Source organism: Lissotriton helveticus, chromosome 1_1 (genome assembly GCF_964261635.1).
Source record: "Lissotriton helveticus chromosome 1_1, aLisHel1.1, whole genome shotgun sequence".
Classification (NCBI taxonomy): Eukaryota; Metazoa; Chordata; class Amphibia; order Caudata; family Salamandridae; genus Lissotriton; species Lissotriton helveticus.
This window is the reverse complement of record NC_136057.1, coordinates 493,215,595-493,236,058: the sequence shown is the minus strand read 5'-3', so window position 1 is coordinate 493,236,058 and position 20,464 is coordinate 493,215,595. Positions and strand designations below refer to the sequence as shown.

General features: G+C 45.8%; 1 protein-coding gene across 6 annotated transcripts in view; it reads left to right on the top strand.

The window, feature by feature from the left end:
• Window positions 1–20,464, top strand: part of LOC144812382 (dihydrofolate reductase-like) — a 453,064-nt gene that overhangs the window by 376,430 nt on the left and 56,170 nt on the right. For all 6 annotated transcript variants that reach the window (XM_078673936.1, XM_078673934.1, XM_078673933.1 and 3 more), the window contains one exon: window positions 16,380–16,506. In XM_078673936.1, coding sequence (XP_078530062.1) covers window positions 16,380–16,506 — 127 coding nt within the window. The remainder of the gene's footprint in view (window positions 1–16,379; window positions 16,507–20,464) is intronic.

Genomic DNA, 20,464 nt, shown 5'->3' with positions numbered 1-20,464 from the left:
CCTACCGCCGCACTGCGCTTACCTGCGCCGTCAGCTGCTGGAACCCTCCAATCCCATGCTCATTGCTTTCCTTGGAGACCTGAAAGTAACGTCCGTCCTGCCAGGGAAATTCCTGGTCCACAAGCCTGTTATCTGATGGGCATATATGTAAACAGTTGTTTCGACCCCTATTATCTTTGATCTCATAGGTGCCCAAAAAGCCTGAAGAACCCAATATCAAGAATGTCAATTGTTGATGGCTGTTTGCCGTGCATAAGAAGATAACTGTATTGGCAATGTGAGAGATTTCTCTGGCCTCACCACGTGTTGCCTTTTAATTTTGTAATGAGCATTGACTTTACCATGGACTTTCCTGAGGAATCTGTGCTATCTGGGGAATTTCTTCCATCTTCACTCTAAGGGGCATATTCCGGTCGGAAGGGCTCCGAACCATGTTCGGAGCCATTCTGACGGAATCGGAGTTTGTCGGACGGATTCCTTTCCGACCAAGCCATTCCGATGAGCTCGGTCGGAATGGAATCCCACTCGGATTTCTGGATGGCTTACGACGGGCTCGGAGAGCCCGTCTGCCATCCAGAAATCCTTCAGTACTCCCCCGGTCACCTCTTTACAACCAAGGGAGTACCATGGCAGTTTTTCACTGCCTTTTCGTGCTGGTGTGTCCGGCACGAAAAGGCAGTCGGAAATAGTCTCTGGGGGTCACCAGCAGGGCCCCCATGGGTGTGAGGCCACCGAATGGCGGCCTGGGGGCACCTAGGGTGCCCCTCCGTTGATCCCTGCACAAGGTGGCAGGCACCTTGGGTTGCCGGCCACAGGGTGCAGGGATGAACTGAACCCCTGCATTTCACAATGGAGGCATGCATTCCGCTCGGAATGCATGCTCCCATTTTGAAGTTTACGAGTGCGACCGAACAGGGTTCGGTTGCATCGTACTTGCAGGGCCGTAACCGACCACAGCAGGTCGGTCGATAACGGCTCCTGACCAATGTCGGATGGACTCAGGTCCGTCCGACATCGGAATAGGCCTCTAAATTATTCTCAGTGTAAATTTTAGAGGGGGTCTTTCTCCTTGGGGGTTTGTACTTGTGGGTCTCCTTTTACAATTTGGACCACCTTTCTTGATATTTTCTTTTTCTCTGTCTTGTCTTTTGGGTGGTGGACAGCAACTCACAAGTGGGCAATGATCTTGCACGACTGACCATACTTTAAAATGGCTGTCACCTTTATCTCGTAAATTATCCAGTTTGCCTTTTGAAAGTATTTTGACTCTCCATTTCTACACTTTTTTGAGCGGGCCTTTCTGGATGTGAGAGTATACATTATACATTCAAGGCCCTCTCCATAGCATTTAAGGATGTGTTGATTTTTACTAGGCTGAGCTCCCTCTCATCACATCATATTGCCTGCACTAGGTATGCTGGTGTGCTGGGTAAGCTTTTCCTGTGTTGTCAACGTTAAGCAATGTCAGAACTATTAGGTTTGGTAATGCTTTTGGCGACTGAAGTGGCTACAGTGAGCAGGTTCATCGGGAACGCTGCTGGAGCGCCAGTCTGCCAGCTGTGGAATGTGCCAGTCTGCCAGCTGTGGAATGTTTCAGTTGTGGGATGTGCTGGACCTTGTGTGCCAGAGAGGACCCATTCCTCAGAGCTGAAAATGGGTGCCCCAGGTTATGGCCTCTGCGGCGGCTCTGCAGATTCGCCCGTTCTGACCTTCAGCTACCTGCATTGTCGTGATGTCCAGTTTCCCTTTGTGCCTCGCTGCCTGTTGTTGTATGGCAGTGGGTGGGCTAGTGCATGTTTTCGGTATACCAGGGTCTTTATTTAAGTGCTTCCTGGCCTGTGCCCCGAGGCCCCGTAAAGCGGTACCTGGCGAAATGTACAGGAAAGGAGCACATTCTTTAAGATAGTATAGATTTATTCCACACATTTTACATGTGATGTCCTTACATAAAATATACTACGGTATAATGGGGCATATTTTATTTTGAGAGTCAGCCGGATCCTAAACCTCGCAGAGTAAGGGATTGATTACGAGAAACGCTAGTAATCGGCAGACCCCACACCACCAAACTCGTAATCAGACCCTAAATGTGCTAATTTTTTTTACCCTTCTGCTACATTTAGTGAAAAAGCAAGATCAAACCCGACAGCAGACCTACCCATCATTAATGCAAGAAAGCAGACGTAAAAATAAAAGCGACAGTCGTAAATCTGTCTCAAACGAGTATTAAAGTAATTAACATAGATGAATTAATTTTCAGTCCCGGGCTTAAGTTTGTAGGGAAAAACGTGGAGAAAGGTGGAGCTTTGTCACCTGTGCCCTTTCAATAATTTTTGACCGATCCAATCAGAGTACATCTGGCCCACCCACTCATGCTTGCAGCAGAGTTCCCGACCTGAAATGGGCACCGCTCGATAAAGTGGTGTCCGTGCTTAGGATGACCTGGTATGTGATTAACCTACCAAGCAGACAGTTTAGATCGACGACATTAAAACAACATAATAACTGTACCAAAACATTTAAATTTCACTTCCCATGGTGTCATATCATGACAAAAATCTCTGCAGGGCACTAACATCAAGCAATAACATGATATTAATTCTTCATATTTCGCAATAAAAAGTAAAAATCTGAATAATAGTTCATGGATGCCACGAATTCTTGGCTCAGCTCTTGGGGACTCCTATTATGTTAACTTCCTTATGCTGATTTTTTAGGACAAAGTATATTTCCTGTGGAGCCGAGTATCTTAAGAACTACTTCAGAAATGAGTTCTCTCTTACCTGCATGACGTCCACAGGTTGAAATCTCCAGGTTTGTCACACATTACGTGGCTACTAAGGCCTTATAATCAGATAAAACAGTGAGCACAGTGTCACAGCTAAACTGGGAATTAACTAGGTTTGGGAGGAATTTCAATTACGCTGGAGTAATCGGAGTAATTTTGATAAATCTGCATTACTCTTTGATGCAGAATTATCATTATTCAATCAATCAATCCGAGTACTTGTAAAGCGCGCAACTTACCCTTGAGGGTCTCAAGGCGCTGAGGGGAAGGGGTGCCGCTACTGCTCGAAGAGCCAGGTCTTGAGGAGTCTTCTGAAGGCGAGTAGGTCTTGGGTCTGCCTTGGTGGGTAGGGAGGGTGTTCCAGGTCTTGGTGGCGAGGTAGGAGAAGGATCTGCCGCCAGAGGCTGTTCGTTGGATGCGGGGGACAGTGGCGAGGGCGAGGCTGGCGGAGGGAGCTGGCGGGTGGGGGTGTAGAAGCTGAGTCTGCTGTTCAGGTAGGCTGGTCCGGCGTTGTGGAGCGCTTTGTGTGCGTGGGTGAGGAGCTTGAAGGTGATCCTCTTGTTGACAGGGAGCCAGTGTAGGACTTTCAGGTGGGGGGTGATGTGGCTGCGGCAGGGGACGTTGACGATGAGTCAGGCGGAGGCATTTTGGATGCGTTGTAGTCGTCGTAAGTGTTTGGCTGGGATTCCTGCATAGAGTGCGTTGCCGTAGTCCAGTCTGCTGCTGACGAGGGCCTGTATCACCGTTCTTCTTGTTTCGATCGGGATCCACTTGTAGATCCTGCGGAGCATGCGGAGGGTGTTGTAGCAGGAGGAGAAGGCGGCGTTGACCTGTTTAGACATGGAGAGGGAGGAGTCGAGGATGAATCCTAGGTTGCGTGCATGGTCGGTGGGTGTTGGTGCTGTTCCCAGTGTGGCCAGCCACCAGGAGACGTCCCAGGCTGAGGGGGTGGGTCCGAGGATGAGTACCTCCGTCTTGTCCGAGTTTAGCATCAGACGGCTGTTGCTCATCCAGTCGGCGACGTCCTTCATTCCCTCGTAGAGGTTGGTTTTGGCAGTGTGCGGGTCCTTGGTGAGGGAGAGGTTGAGCTGGGTCTCGTCAGCGTAGGAGATGATGTTGAGGTCGTGTTAACGGGCCACTTGGGCGAGGGGGGCCATGTAGACGTTGAACAGCGTAGGGCTGAGGGATGAGCCCTGGGGGAGGCCGCAGATGATGTCGGTGGCTTCGGAAGGGCGGGAGGCGGACGGTCTGGGTTCTGCCCGAGAGGAAGAACGTGGTCCAGTCAAGGGCCTTCTCTTAGATTCCGGCTTCTAGGAGGCGTGTCTTTAGAGTGCGATGGCAGACCGTGTCGAAGGGGGCTGATAGGTCCAGGAGGATGAGGGCTGATGTTTCGCCGTTGTCTAGTTGGCGCCTGATGTCGTCTGTGGCGGCGATGAGGGCTGTCTCGGTGCTGTGGTTTCGTCTGAACCCGGACTGGGAAGGGTCCAGGAAGTTGTTGTCTTCCAGGTGGCGGGCCAGTTGCATGTTGACGATTTTCTCGATGACCTTCGCCGGGAACGGGAGCAGGGAGATGGGCCAGAAGTTCTTGAGGTCCTTGGGGTCCGCCTTGGGCTTCTTGAGGAGGGCGTTGATTTCCGGGTGTTTACTGCTTTCCGGAATGTCTCTGTTTTGAAGGAGATGTTGATGACCTTCCGTAGTTGGGGTGCGATGACTGCGTCTGCTTTGTTAAATACGTGGTGTGGGCACGCGTCTGACGGAGATCCTGAGTGGATGGAGTTCATGACCTTGCGTGTCTCGTCGTCGTTGATGTTGGACCAGAAGGTCAGGCGGTTGGCTCTGGTGGTGTTCACAGGGGATGTGGGGTCTGGCATAGTCGGGGCAGTCATGGAGTTGAAGCTGTCATGGAAGTCAGCGATCTTGCGGTGGAAGAAGATGGCTAGTGAGTTGCACAGTTCCTGTGAGGGTGGTATGTCGTTGGTGTTGGCGCTGGGGTTGGAGAGTTCCTTTACGATGCTGAAGAGCTCTTTGCTGTTGTGTGCGTTGTTATCCAGGCGGTCTTTGAAGGAGGATCTCTTGGCTAATCTGATGAGGTGGTGATGTCTGCGGGTGGCGTCCTTGTGGGCTGCGTGGTTGTCCGGGGTGCGTTCGTGGAGCCATATCTTCTCCAGTTTCTGGCATGCGCGTTTGGAGGTCTGCAGCTCGTCGGTGAACCAGGCGGCTCTCTTGCTGGCGTGGTTGTTGGAGGGTTTCTTGAGTGGGGCAAGGGTGTTGGCGCAGTCGTCAATCCACTGTCTGAGGTTGCGGGCTGGGGTTGGTGGAGTCAGTGGGTGGGTTTTGGGCGAGGGTGGTGATCAGCTGGTCTTCGGTGACTTTGTTCCAGCAGCGGTGAAATGGATGCAGCGGTGGTCGGTCCAGTGGAGTTCGGTGGTGTGGTTGAAGGTGACCTGGGTGCCTGTAGAGAAGACGGGGTCCAGCGTGTGGCCGGCGGCACGGGTGGGTGCGGTGATGAGCTGTCTGAGGCCGAGGTTGGCGAGGTTGGCGATCAGGGTGGCGGAGTTGGCGTCGTTGTTGTTCTCGAGGTGGATATTTAGGTCCCCGAGGAGGATGTAGTCCGTGGAGGCGAGTGCGTGGGTGCTGGCTAGGTCGGCAATGGAGTCGCTGAACTGAGCCCAGGGTCCGGGGGTCTGTAGATGAGTGTTCCTGTGAGGGTGGTGTTGGGGTCGGTGTGGATCCGGAAGTGCAGGTATCCGGCGGTGTTGAGGGTGTTGTCTGCGTGGGTGGGGACCTTGAGGGTGGACTTGTGGACGATGGCTATTCCTCCTTCAATTCCGTTGGCGCAATCCCTGCGGGTGATCTTGTAGATGTCCAAGATGGCTATGGCGATGTCGGGCGCAGAGGAATCGTTCCACCAGGTCTCAGTCAGAAAGGCCACGTCTGGGGCGGAGGTGTCCAGCAGAGCCCAGAGCTCGACGGCGTGTTTGTGTGCGGAGCGGGTGTTGAGGAGTATGCAACGGAGGTGGTTGGGTCCAGTCCTAGTTGGTTTGGTGTTTCTGTCACAGGTGAAGCTGCAGGTGTGGCAGGAGAAAGGTCCATGAGTCCGTTTCGGGGTGGCTTGGAAGCAGGTGTGGTTTCGGCCGGTGTTGAGTGCGTAGAGGGTGCTGGCGTTGTAGCGGAGTCTGGTGTTGTGGCGTTCGCGGGGTCCAGGGGTTCCTGGCACTGGGCGCGGTCCAGGCGGGGACTGGCGCAGATGGACTTTCCTTTGGCGCGCCTTCGGTGCGCCCGCTGTGCAGCCTCCATAAGAAGGGGAGAGGGAGGGAGGAGCAGCTGGGAGGCGGAAGCAGGGTGGCCAATGGGAAGCAGGGGGGCGGGGCCGCAGAGACGCAGCGGCGGGAGGAGCGGGAATGGCGGGAAAAAGGGGGGGGGCGGCAGAGAACAGGCACGAAGCAGCTGGCGTCCGTGTGGTGGCGTGGGGAGTGACCTGCCTGCAAGCAGGGTCAGAGGTCGAATTCCACCTACTGGTGCAATTTGGGTGATAAAATCCTGGTGCTAAGAAATAGCGCTAAACGCATAAATAGTCTTGCATAATTCAGTGTAATCACGTGGAATTCTTAGGTAATTCCACATGATTACACTCAAGCCCAAGTAGACAGCCGCGGTCTTTGCAGGTAACAGTGATGGGGCGGTGGGGCCGGGTAAGGGGGGATTTCGAGGAAAGATGCAGAGGGAAAATTAATTATTTACTTAATTTCCCCATGGCATCAGTCCTCGAAATACCCCCTTACTACGCCCCACCGCTGTTACCTGCTCGGACCGCGGCTGCAAAGTAGACAATGGTGGGTAGCAGCACTAGTACATCTGGGCCTGCATTCAGCACTCTCTTGAACATGTACAATGGACATGGGTCAACTTCCCACTCCTGGCAAAACAGTGCAAACGTTTCAAACAATTGTTCATGAACATCAAAATGGGGATATTTCAGCCTTCTGTACTCCCATCATTCGTAGCTATCGTCATAGGGCGTGCTCTAATCCACTAACATAGAAATTAAACCCAAAAGGGTTTAGACAGGGTGAGGTGACATAAGAGATGGCAGAGGAAGATTTTGGCATGGGGCTGTTATTTTGCTGCGGGCAGAAGCTATCCTTCATTTTAAAATAAAAACATGATTACAATCATAAGAGTACCTTAATGCCAACTGCACCAAAGGTGACCAAGATTTGTTTTCATTCAGCACTTGTTTTTCGGGTCTGTCGGCTCGGCCGACTGTTTATTGAGGAGGAGCTTGACTTCTGCCCACTTCTAGTCATCGGGAAAGATGCCGGATTCAAATGAGGCGTTAATGGTCTTGCCTAGTTTGGGTGCTATGGCCGCAGCGGCTCTGTGGTAGATGTGCATTGGGCAAGGGTCCGTGAGGGCTCCTGAGTGGGTGTTCTTCATGGTCGTGGCGGTGTCTTCGGTGGTAGCAGGTTTCCAGGTGGTGATGGTGGGCTGGTTGTTAGTGGTGGAGAGGGTGGTGGTGTCTGAAGTCTGTTCACTGAAGTTGTTGTAGATGGCCTTGATTTTCAGGTGTAAGTAGGAGCTGAGCTTGCAGAGGTCCTGGGATGGTGTGACGTCCGTGGCTTCGCAGGGTAGTTTGCTGAACTGCTGTATGACATTGAAGAGTTCTTTTGCTTTACTGGCGTTGGTGTGGATTTTGTTCTTGTTAAAGGTCCGTCTGGTGGCTCTTATTCGCTGGTGGTATTCAGTCATGGCGTTCCTGCAGGTGTTCTGGTCTTCGGTGGTTTTCCTGTTCCTCCAGAGTTTCTAGAGGCGTCTGCAGGAGCACCTGGCTTCTTGGAGGTGAGTGGTGAACCAGACAGCCTTCAGGGGGTGTTGTTTGATGGGGTGGCGGATGGGTGCAAGCTTGTCTGTGCCGCTGGAGATCCAGCGGTGTAGTTCTTTGACTGCGTAGTTTGCGTCGGTCGTGACGGAGGCGAGGTTGAGAAGGAGGGTGGTATTGAGGTGTTCCTCTGTGATCTTGCTCCAGTTTCGTTGTTGCGGGTGCAGGGTGGGTTTGGGTGCGGCGGTGGTGTTAAAGGTGAAGTGTACACAGTGGTGGTCTTCCAGAGGGACTGCGTGGTGTGGCTGAAGTGGATATTTGTCCCTCCTGAGAAGATGGGGTCGAGGGTTTGTCCGGCTCTGTGGGTGCGGGTGGTGACCAGCTGCTTCAGTCCGAGGTTGTCGAGGTTGTCAAGGAGGGTGGTGGAGTCGGCATCATTGCAGTTGCCGAGTTGGAAGTACAGGTCTCCGATGAGAATGTAATCCGCGGAGGTGATGACATGTGATATGACAATGTCAGCAATGGTGGTGGTGGAAGAGGCGCAAGGCCTGGGGGGTCTGTAGACAAGGGTCCCACGCAGCGTGGTTCTGGGGCTGGTCGATATCCGGAAGTGGAGGTGCTCTGTGTTGGAGAGGGTGTAGCTCGTGCTGGAGGTAGAGAGTCGGAGGGAGCTCTTGTGTGCGATGGCGAGTCCCCCTGCTGGGTGATGGGAGCAATCCTTTCTACGGATTTTGTATCCGTCAGGGATGGCAGTGGCAAAGTCGGGGGTGGAAGTGGCGTTTGTCCATGTTTCCATGAAGACGGCGACGTCAGGCGAGAGGGTGTTGAGCAGGTCCCAGATCTCCATGGCGTGTCTGTGCAGGAAGCGCACATTGAGGAGGATGCACATCAGGGCTTTGGTGGTGCGGGCATCCGGCGTGGGTTAAGTAGTCAGAGGGGGCTGTTGATGGTGAAGGATTGTTGGCAGTGTCGGCAGGAGAACTGGCCGTGGGTGATGTTTGGGGTCGCTCTCTGGCAGTTGTTGTTTCTTCCAGGGATGAGTGCGAGGAGGGCGGCTGAGTTGTAGCGGTGGGGAGTCGTAGATCCAGGATTCCTGGCGCTGGCTGCGGTTGCGTTATGGATGGGGGCAAAAGGGCTTGCCTTTGGTGCACCCCCCGCCTGCGGCCGTGCAGCGGCCGCCATTAAGTAGGGAGGGGGAGGGAAGCACAGCTGGGAGGCGGGAGCCAGCAGGGGCCTCGGGGGTTGCAGCGGCGGGAAGGCTACAGAGACATAAAATGGCTAAGTAAACAGAGAGGAAACGGGTACAATTAATGGCACAATAACAGAGAGAGAGGAAGCAGAAAATGGGCACAAGAGAGACAGAATAACCACAAAGACAGACACCGGCACAAGAGAAACACAAAACAAAGAAAATGGCACAAAGACAGACATGGGCACAAGAAAGACAGAAAAACTGAAAATGGCACATAGACAGACACGGGCACAAAAGAGACAGAAAAACTGAAAATGGCAGAAAGACAGACATGGGCACAAGAGAGACAAAAAAAACGAAAATGGCACAAAGACGGACACAGACAATAGCGGCCAGCAGAAGAGCAAGGCTCTCCCACTGGACCCCCAGGGATGAGGAGCAGGCAGGAGCCTGCGAGTGGAGGAGGACCTCGAATACCTGCCTGAGCGAGCAGGTCACAGTGCCTGGAGCGGTGGCACTTAATAATGGAGCTGCGGGGGGAAACCTGGTCCCAGACCAGGAGGTCATTAAATATTGGGCAAAGCAAAACCAAAGGCGATGATGGACGGAGTGTTGAACATTGCAAGCACTCACCCCCAGCACTTCGGGCTGGACTGTTCCCATGAGGCACAGGGCAGGCTGATTTGCATATGGCCATGTCTGAACTGGGTGGTGGAGTGAGCTAAAGAATGATGATGGATTAATCCCAGATCAGTTGACTGGGGATGAGTGCTTGCAATGTTCAACACTCCGTCCATCATTCCCTTTGGTCATAAGATATCGGCTAATGCCAGCCTTTTGCCTTTGCTAATGTATGTTTGTAATATTTTTGTAAATCTATATTGCAAATACATTTAGAGGTTCGAAAAGATAATTAGTGAGGCATAGCTAGCAGCCTAGACAGACAGATTAATACAGGTAAACAGACAAGCAGATAGACAGTTGTGTTAATTAGAGATGGTTTCATAGATAGCTAAATAGATGAGAAGATTGCATAGATAGAGAAGGTTGCCTAGAAGTAGAGATAGGTAGGGGGCTTATAGCTAGACTACAAACAGATAGATAGATAGATAGATAGATAGATAGATAGATAGATAGATAGATAGATAGATAGATAGATAGATAGATAGATAGATAGATAGATAGACTTACAGACAACCAGGTAGGCAGATAGGCAAGTAGATAGGCAGCAAGGCAGGTAGACAGTTACATTGGTAGAGATGGTTGCATAGAAAGCTAAATTGAGAGGGTTGCATACATAGAGAAGAATGCATAGATAGAGAAGGTTGCCTAGACATAGAGATAGGTAGGGGGTTCATAGCTAGACTACAAACAGACACATAGATAGATAGATAGATAGATAGATAGATAGATAGATAGATAGATAGATAGATAGATAGATAGATAGATAGATAGATAGATAGATAGATAGATAGATAGATAGATAGATAGATCCAAAAGGTTTGCTGCATCCGGATTCCTGGCCCGTTGGCAGGTGGTGTGTGACGCCGGTGAAGCTTCCCAGCCATAATATCCACTCAAAACAGAAAACAGGTATAACGCACTCTCAGGAGACTGAGCCAAAAGCAGTTTATTCGGTAACGCGTTTCGACAGGCTAGCTGTCTTGATCACACAGTGATGAAAAAAGTTAGGAGGCATTACATAGTCGCTAATAGACACAAATGATGGACTCCACATTGATGCTGTGGTAATTTTCAATGAAAACATGGGGGCCATTTTGGCTATGTCAACAAACTCTCAGAGAACAATAGTACTGAATATTATAGATGATTCTATATACAATGATTGAATGCAAAATTATGGTATAAACGGTGTACTTATACATGAGAGAAAATTGTTCAACTTATAATAGTCTGGCAAGAAAACCATTCTCGAAAGCTGTGATAGGCACCCATGTGATATACGTGTTGTAATGGGGCATTAACATACACCAAAATGGTAGTGCGACAGTTAATCAATATTTACCATGCGTAAAATTCAATAGTGGTATAATACACAAGGTGTAAATTTGCAACATATTCATGTTAAGCGTGCGCCATGAAATGCAATTTCAATCACAGTAGTGGTAATACGAGAACAAAGAGTTCGATGTATTGCGCATTTTAAAATTCTAAGCACCAAAGTGGTGTAATGCACAAGACTAGTACAAAAGACATATCGTATTGTTGAATATACAGATTGGACATAGTTATACCATATAACACTCTGTACGTACCCTAGTGGTTGGTTGGTTGGTTGGTTGATAGATGGATAGATAGATAGATAGATAGATAGATAGATAGATAGATAGATAGATAGATAGATAGATAGATAGATAGATAGATAGATAGATAGAGAGAGAGAGAGAGAGAGAGAGAGAGAGAGATAGATAGATAGATAGATAGATAGATAGATAGATAGATAGATAGATAGATAGATAGATAGATAGATAGATAGATAGATAGATAGATAGATAGATAGATAGATAGATAGATAGATAGATAGATAGATAGATAGATAGACAGGCCAGCAGGCAGATAGACAAACAAACTGGTATATAGACATAAGGCAGACATGCACGTGCTAGATAGATAGAGAGGTAGATAGATAGATAGATAGATAGATAGATAGATAGATAGATAGATAGATAGATAGATAGATAGATAGATAGATAGATAGATAGATAGATAGATAGATAGATAGATAGATAGATAGATAGATAGATAGATAGATAGATAGATAGATAGATAGATAGATAGATAGATAGACCAACAGGCAGATATACAAACAAACTGGTATATAGACATAAGGCAGACATGCATGTGCTAGATAGATAGAGAGGTAGATAGATAGATAGACAGATAGATAGATAGATAGATAGATAGATAGATAGATAGATAGATAGATAGATAGATAGATAGATAGATAGATAGATAGATAGATAGATAGATAGATAGATAGATAGATAGATAGATAGATAGATAGATAGATAGATAGATAGATAGATAGACCAACAGGCAGATAGACAAACAAACTGGTATATAGACATAAGGCAGACATGCATGTGCTAGATAGATAGAGAGGTAGATAGATAGATAGACAGACAGACAGACAGACAGATAGATAGATAGATAGATAGATAGATAGATAGATAGATAGATAGATAGATAGATAGATAGATAGATAGATAGATAGATAGATACATTGGAATATACATCACAGCTATAATTAGTAATATAGTGGTCAAATGTCTATACAAGCACAACACACAATAGCACTGAAAGCAAACTAGAATCCCACAAAAGCAGGACCTACATGCTCATTTGCTTTACAAATATATATCAGCTTGACATATAGCAGTGCAGTTATAATGCACTTCATTGCATGCATATAAAAAGAGGATATGTTTATAAAGAACTGTTTCAAATTGACTCAATCTGGTATGCTGTGAAATAGCAGCAGTCAGATAAACAAATGCAGTTTTCAAAGGAATTTACACCAACATTACCAGGAGACAGAAACTGATGACGCTGGAATGTGCCTTTTATTCATATCAAAAGCATCCTGCTATACCATCAGGCTCTAAACACAAAGCCAACACAAAATTAATAATAAACAAAAAAAACAAAAAGACTTGCACTGAAGATAACTGCCTTGTGTGCGGACACACTCCTTGTGAAAGAGCAATATGCAGTCACTCAAAATGAAGTTAGCCAATGGCTGAATGAAGCTGACCCTTTGTTCTATGCTATAGTGGGAGGAAACAAAATTTGAATGACATAACAATGGACCAATGAATGAAGAAAGCTGGTAGACAGCTCCTTAATGTGAGTATATTAAGCATGTAATTTTAGTAAAATCGAAAAATCTTGGCTAATGCTAGACTTAAAAAGATACACAAACGCTTGCTGAGGCTGCAGTCAATGTCCTGGGGCACTTTCACACCCATCAAAAAACACTAGCTGCTTAGAACCTCCAAAGACAAGCTCGAAACCCTCGCAGAGTAGTGTTTTTCAGCATGCTTTCCCTGCCACCGTAGGATATCAGTTACTCACTGGGTGATTGTCTGAAGGGAACCAGTGTAATGTGACACACAGTTACATTGTGTGAGTTGACAGGTCTGACATTATTGTCACCTAACAGGTCCTGGCTGAAGGTATATTGTGAGGTTGGAAGACCAGTCATAGGACACACCAGAAGAAGGGTGTCTCCGAGGAGCACAAGATATGGGCACCCATTTGTGTTTAAGTTTTCATGAATAAAAATGTTCAGGAATATTATATGCATAGGTTTTGCACTGAATGCAAACACTGCTTTGAGTGTGCATGGAAGAGTTTGAGATATGCCTCTCATTAGGGTTACCCTCATATGATTGTAACTATATTTATATTTGCATGAATGGTGGTTGCAAGATAAAGATAAAGTATGGGTGGTGCCAAAAAGACCAGCTTACTTCTTTTTCCTCTGGTGCTTACTTTGTCTCTAGGATTCGTATGAGGGGAATACATACGTTTGCCCAGCATTGACGCCACTGGAGGTTTCATGTGGCCAGCTGCATGTTAGCAGTGGTCACCGCTGTGCTTTTTAGGATGAGAGCAAGGGGGAACAGAAAGTTCAGTGTTGTGCATGGTTCTATGTGATTTCATAGAAAAACAATTCTATGAAATACCATTACTGAGAAACTATTTCACCTAAACTATTCATTGGAAATGTTGCAGGATGAATAGCATTTACCATTTCATAGAATGCCTTTTCTATTTGCTTTTCCTTGCTTATTTTTAGGGTTTAAATCTGATTTTGTTTTTCCCTTACGTTTTTTTAGGGTTGAAACGCAATTGTTGCAGGTCTTACTTTTGAAACATTTTTGTTGGAGGTATTTATTTCAGGGCTTTACTTCAGGAAACATTATTTTGTACTTATACCTTGTACATTGTCAAAAATGACTCTGGGTGCTTTTATCCTACTGACCCTTCACCGTCCCTTCCTGATCATCTCACAACCCTTAAACACCATCCATTCCTGCCCCCTAAAAAACCCTAACCATGCCTAAATTACACCTATTTCTGACACCTAAACTACACCCATCTGTGAACCCTAAAAGGCATTTCTGCCCTTAAACTCCACTAATACCTGAACCCTAATACCCGTCACTACCACTAAACTCTACCCATTCCTGAACCCTAAAAATTACTTTCTATGCCTAAACAGCACACATCCTTGAACACTTGAAACTTCTAACCACCCCAAAACCCCACCCATCCGCTGACCCATCATCAGCTTTAAGCCCCACGCATCCCTGAACCCTATAAAAACCGTGTTTACATGAAAACTCAATGCCTCCCCAAACCCTTAAAACCCTTCACTACCCGAAATTCCATGCATTGCTGAACCCTAAAACTTTCTGCTTGTACACTCCTCCTGTCCCTGACCCCTAAAGCCCTTCATCACCCCTAAACTCAGCCCACCTCTAAACCTTAAAAACCCTCACCAGACCAAATCTCTGCCCAGCTGTGAACACTAAAAACCCTCAATACCTCTACACGTCACCTATCCCTGAATCATAAAAAACCCTCACTACCCCTAAACTCCACACTTGTATACCCTAAAAAAAACTTTCCATGGCTAAACTCCCTCCACTCCTTGTCCCTAAAACCCCCCAAACCCCTAAACTCCCCCTTTCTATGCCGAGCTTCCCCATCCCCATCCCTAACCCCTAAAATCCCCTCATTACCCCTAAACATCAACTCTCCCTGAACCCAAAAATTCCCCACTATCCCTAAATTCCATCTAAGTTTAATGTAAATTTGTACTTTTTCTTAAATCATCCTTGCTTTAAAATGTTTCATCTAATTTTTGATTTATTTTTTATTTCCTTAATTTTTTTTTCAATGATTTTGTTTCCTCTAATGTGTTTTCCCAGTTTTTGTTTTTCAATTTATTCACATACATCAGCTGTGCTTGCCCTAAAGATGAAGATAAAGCCTTAATGCCCTAATGATGTGTTTCTGTTGTAATTCCTTCCTATTGCTGACACTACCTGTCAGGAAGGCCTCAGTCTTCAAGTACTGTGCCACATGACACAAGCTAGCTGCACCTCATTTGATGAAGCCCAAGACATCCAGAACTTGTATGGGGATGCTTCTATTCCTGTCTAGAAGGGACCTGGCCTATCATTTTGATCTTGACTTTTCCTATTTGAGCAGAACTAAGATGGAGTTGCAGATGCCTGGTTTCTGTCCAGAATTATTAGTGAGAAAAATATCTTGGACTGGAAAGCTGCCCGAGAAAATGGCATTGGCTAAGATTTATTCAAGCATTCCTTCCATCACTTTGTTGACTGGAGTAGAGCTGCATTAAGAAACAACTATTACAGGAGCTGATAAGTAAGTGCACTCCTCAGTTGGAATGCATCCGAGATAAACCGAAAAAGGCATGTGTGGTCCCAATTGGTGTCCTTTGTCTTGTTGAACTTACACATCATTGTCCCTGTGGGTGAGACCTTGGTCTGCCACCCCTTCAGTAAAGAGATTGGCCTTCCCTGACTGAAGCCATTGGCATGTTGTCACTAGGACTGAGGAGGAGAGATAAAATCAATAACTAACACCTAACCCTCACCAAGGTGATCAGCTAACGTTCATGATGTTTTATCTCCTGTTAACTTCCTTGCTTACCTTGGTATACATACTGATTGCTCACCAAGGGAAACTGATGCATATGAGCAGATGATTTCCTCAAATTGGGTTAAGGATGATCAGGGGGTTCATCATAATTTTCATCAACAGATAGTATCATTTGCATCATCAGATGGCATCATTTTCATCATCAAATTGCTTCAAATTGCTTCCTGTTTAAACAAGTCCAAAATGGGATGCACCACACTGGTTCTGCCTGAAGAGTCAGAAGTCATAAATCGCACATGTAGGTCCTGTGGACACCTACACCTGCTTTTTACCCGGCTTGATACGATGAGCATGGTCCAACGCCAGTTCAGAAGGATCTCAATCGAGATTATTATGACAGCATCCTCACTGGCCTCTCCAAGAGACAACATGCTAGGATTGTAGATGTAGCAAGACTCATTTGAGCCCTGAAGCACAAAGGCCACAACACTCAGAAGTCCTCTAAAATTCTCGATATTACACTTTAATTACACTTTAAAATAGTCTGCAATGTCAATGTTCACAGAGGTTGTACAGTACAAATTCAAGGTCAATACCAACAATCATCAAGGTAAAGCATTTATTGGGGAGGATAAATGCACGTTTAAGAACATCACCTGTAATTACCTGGATCATATGATGTTAGTCGATATGTTGGAGTCACTTTAAGCGCAGGTCAGTATTAAAAGTTCATATTGTTATAACTGTTCCGTATCATATAATCATGTACAGTCAAAAGGCTCTCACACCTTTTTTTATAAAAAAAAATGATTGAATGGATATTAACACAATTACTTTTTATTACAACATGACACGTCTTTGGAGCACTCTGATTTTAGTTATTTTTTTATACAATTAATCTGTTTCCATTTTTAATTTAGATCTGCACCAAAACATGTGGGGTATATTTGTCGTGATGTACATGAAGTTATAAAACTGGGTTCTACGCCACCGCTGAGTAAAGAAATTGAAACAATTTGGGTTCTAGGAGGTGTTAAATCCTATGAGGTAAGTGTAAGGACAATACTTTTCAAGTATTCACTAATAATATATGCTACATTAAAGTGCGCATATTGTTAAAAATGTTGGTATCCGGTGATTGTTTTAGGAAAATGCCATTTTTAAGTTGTAGAGATAAGTGCACTAGCAGTTAAAACGAACACAAGCCAAGCACTGTGAATTATAAAACTGAAATTTCAATCCAAAGGAAAATTAGGACAAATGGGGAGGGCGAAAGAGAATAGAAAGAGAGAAAAAATAAACATATCAAAGAACCTTTATTATGCTGGAGTCTTCAGCAATTCGAGAAAGAATAACTCTTCTGCAGTTTATCTGTGAAAGCCTTGCTAAATGGGATCATATGCTCATAACTAAACTGGCCAGGCTGCAACACCTCTGTCAGAACATTGGTCTTCACCTCCTGAGTGGAACGGTGAAAATAAACAACCTCTAGCGCCCTTCGCATAACCATAGTGAATGAGGTGCTTTCTTCTGTGGCAGGCCCTGGGGGAATAACATAGGCCATTGTCTGGAGAGGAATCCAAACCACTAGCATCTTGGAGATCCTCATGACAGTTTTCCCAATTGCCAGATGAGCAATCTCATCTACAGTATCTTAGCCTCCACTGTCTGAGTCTGTGCTGAACATTTCATGAATAACCTGAACCCTACCAGGAGGTATAGGTGCTGTGCCTGAGTCAGAAGGATGATAAACTGGTTGCAGCTCAGAAAGTGGAACGTGCATCTCAATCAAAGTCGGGACGGTGCTGTTTCAGCATTGGACAGCACTATGTGTTGGGAGTTGTCCTCTGGAGTCGACGGGTCTACAATAGAAGTTGGTGGCTCATGTTCGAGCATGACTTGTGGTGCCAGGGAGGGAACCGGTAACAAAGTTGGTCTGGAGCATTGAGCAGATCCGGAGGGCCCAACTGCTACTGAGGGCAAACCTGTTTCAGGAAGCCCAGATGAGAGGCCTCTCAGGTCTTTGGGGTCCATAGGTGCACAAGAGGGAGGTGGTACATGTCAAAAACACGCAACATAGCATTATAAAATACCTCTAAATTCCGAAGTTGTTGCTGACGAATATAGCACATTAATTACGCTTACTTTTACTCCGCGGTAGTTAACAACGTGGTTGTTACAACTACTGCGTTGTTACAATGCAATGCCATTACTATGCAAGTCATTACATTGACTAGCAGTAGATGGCGCTGTAAAATTAGGAATGTATAATTTACTATTCCTCCTGCCGCCTACGCAACAGGAGGGAAGGTATTGAAATAGTAAATTATACTATTCCTTATGTTAGAGCGCCATCTACTGCAAGTCGATGTAATGACTTGTGTAGTATTGGAATCGAGTTGTAACAACTCGGTCGTTGTAACTACCACGTTGTGAAGGCATTGCGGTCTAATGACCGCGATGTAAAGGTTATTTCCCGTTGCTGACGGGCCTGGAAGTTTTGGCTGCTCCGCGACCAGGGTCATAATCGACTCCTAATCAGACCAATTTTGGGAAATGTGACCTAGAGGTATGATGATGCCTTCATGTATTCTCAGGGGAGTGAAAGTGGTAGGACGGAAACAAGTGCCCCTTGGGCTTCTTTTTAGACTTCCCTGAGGATTAAGAGCTAAAAGAAGACCCATCACAGCAGCAACTTTAGACCTCAACTTATCCGAACATGTGGAGTCTTAAAGTGCTTTCCCACAAAGAGTTTATCTTCCTGATCTCGAATATTTTTGGAGTGCATCAAGTCACAATTACTGCAGGCCTTAGATTTTTGATCTGACCCTAGGCACCACAAGGTAATTACATGTGGGTCACTCACATATTTGATTCCGACACTTACTACAGGGTTTATACCTTGTAGACTGGAGAGGGGACATCATTATAGAATATTACAATACATGTTTAAACTTAATCAAGTAGTTTTAATCGTATTCAGCCAGACAACGAAGAACAAGAGCCTCCGACCGTCCCTATTTAAAGGTAAGCGCTATCTCAACAATCTAATTCTCCTCCTTCCTCGCGGAGTCTCAAAGGCACGAGAGCCTCCACGCGGAACAAGAAGAAAACACTACATATATCCTTCTCTACAAACAAATAAACAAACTAAATACACAAATTAATTACATATACAATCTCTTAAAGTAGTAGGACGTTTGATGATCCTTTTCATTCGAGTGTTAGTCTGTGATCCATGATCTGGAACCCTGATTTCCCTTGCTTGATCCTGACAAACCTGTGGAAAAATGAAGAATCATGCAAAACAGACGATTTCTTGTCAACTGAATCAAAAACAACAGGGGCTTTGCACAAAGCAACTCTTTTGAGATTCCAACATTTTCTGTCTTCTAATATGACGGCATTTTTTCCTAAATTAGTAATACGTTGAGGTTAAAAAAACTTGCTTTAATTTTTTTTCACAAATCCAGGTTTATTGATTCTGACCCATTGACCAATAGAAAGTATAACATCTTGGGTATTATGTTTTTTGTCATAAAACATTTTGTACTTGTCATGTTTAAGAATCAGATTGTTTTTTATGTCAGAAGAAGACCGATTCACTTCTCCTTTATTTTTAATCCAACCAGGATACCATTTGGCTCTGGGTTTTCTACCTCTCATAAGCTCCAAAGGGTAATATTTGGTGGATTCTGTAATTGAGACACAATAAGACCAAAGCATCTTAAACATTTGCGTCACCCAGGAAATGTTGTTTCTGAAAGCCAATTATATAGTACCTTTCAAAACTCTGTTATACCTTTCCACAAGATCGTTTCCGCTGGGATTGTATAAGGAAGTGGTTTTGTGTTGTATACCACATTTGGACAAGTAATTTGACATAACCTCCAAAGTAAACTGTACCCCATTATGACTAATGATCACAGAAGGGGTTTCCTCATTAAGGAAAACTTCATCAAAAAACGCTAACACAGTTTATTTATTTTGGAGTTTTATATAGCGCTAGCCAGACCCGGAGGTATCAGAGCGCTTTACAACATTAGTCAGTAACAGACCAGTATACAAAGAGTGTCAGAGTACACACAGTGTTCAAAGGTGGTTCATTAATCAGTATAAGTCAAGTAGCATTCAATGCAGAGTTGTAAAGATCATGGTAAAAGTAGGGGGGAGTACTGTGCGGGTCAAGAAGAAGGTGTTGTAAGGAGTGGTCTTTTCATAGTCACTAGGTCCTCTGGTTTGTGGCGGGATATTCTTGTACGTCCGTTGTCACTTCGTGAGGGCTAGATTGAGGAAGAGCGCTTTGAGCTGGCATTTGAATACTTTGAAGGAAGGGTTCGTCCTGATATGTATAGGGATGGCGTTCCAAATTCTGGGTGCTTTTCCGGAGAAGGACCTAGATAAGGTCTTTTGTTTGCAAGTTTTCAGGGGGATGAGTAGCAGAGTGTTGGTGCTTCTGAGGTTTCTTGTCTGTCCCGCTTTCATGAGTTTGGCGGCTACATAGGTGGGTTTACCAGTGTGCAGAGCTTTGCGTGTGAGACAAGCAGTTCTGAAGATAGCCCGCATTTCTATTGGGAGCCACTCAAGTTCTTTTAGAGCGGGGGAGATGTGTTTGTATTTCTTTACTCCGGTCACCATTCTGGCTGCTGCATTTAGGGTTGTTCTGAGAGGAGCACGGTGTAGTTTAGCCGTGCCTGTGAGGGTGGTGATCCCATAGTCTAATCTGGATAGGATGAGGGATTCCGTGTCTTGCTTAAGGTTATTTGGTGGGATGAAGTGTTTGATTTTGTTCAGTAGTTTTAAGTTGAAGAAAGCCCATCTTGCGATGTTCTTGATGTGTTTGATCATATCAAGATTGGGGTCTAGAGTGATACCCAATGACTTCACTGAGTCTGCCGAGATGAGGGTACAGTCGAGAGCATCAATATACTTTATCCATTCCGTGATTTGGGGGGTCTGTTCTTTGTTGGCTATGAGGAGGATTTCCGTTTTGGTTTGGTTGAGT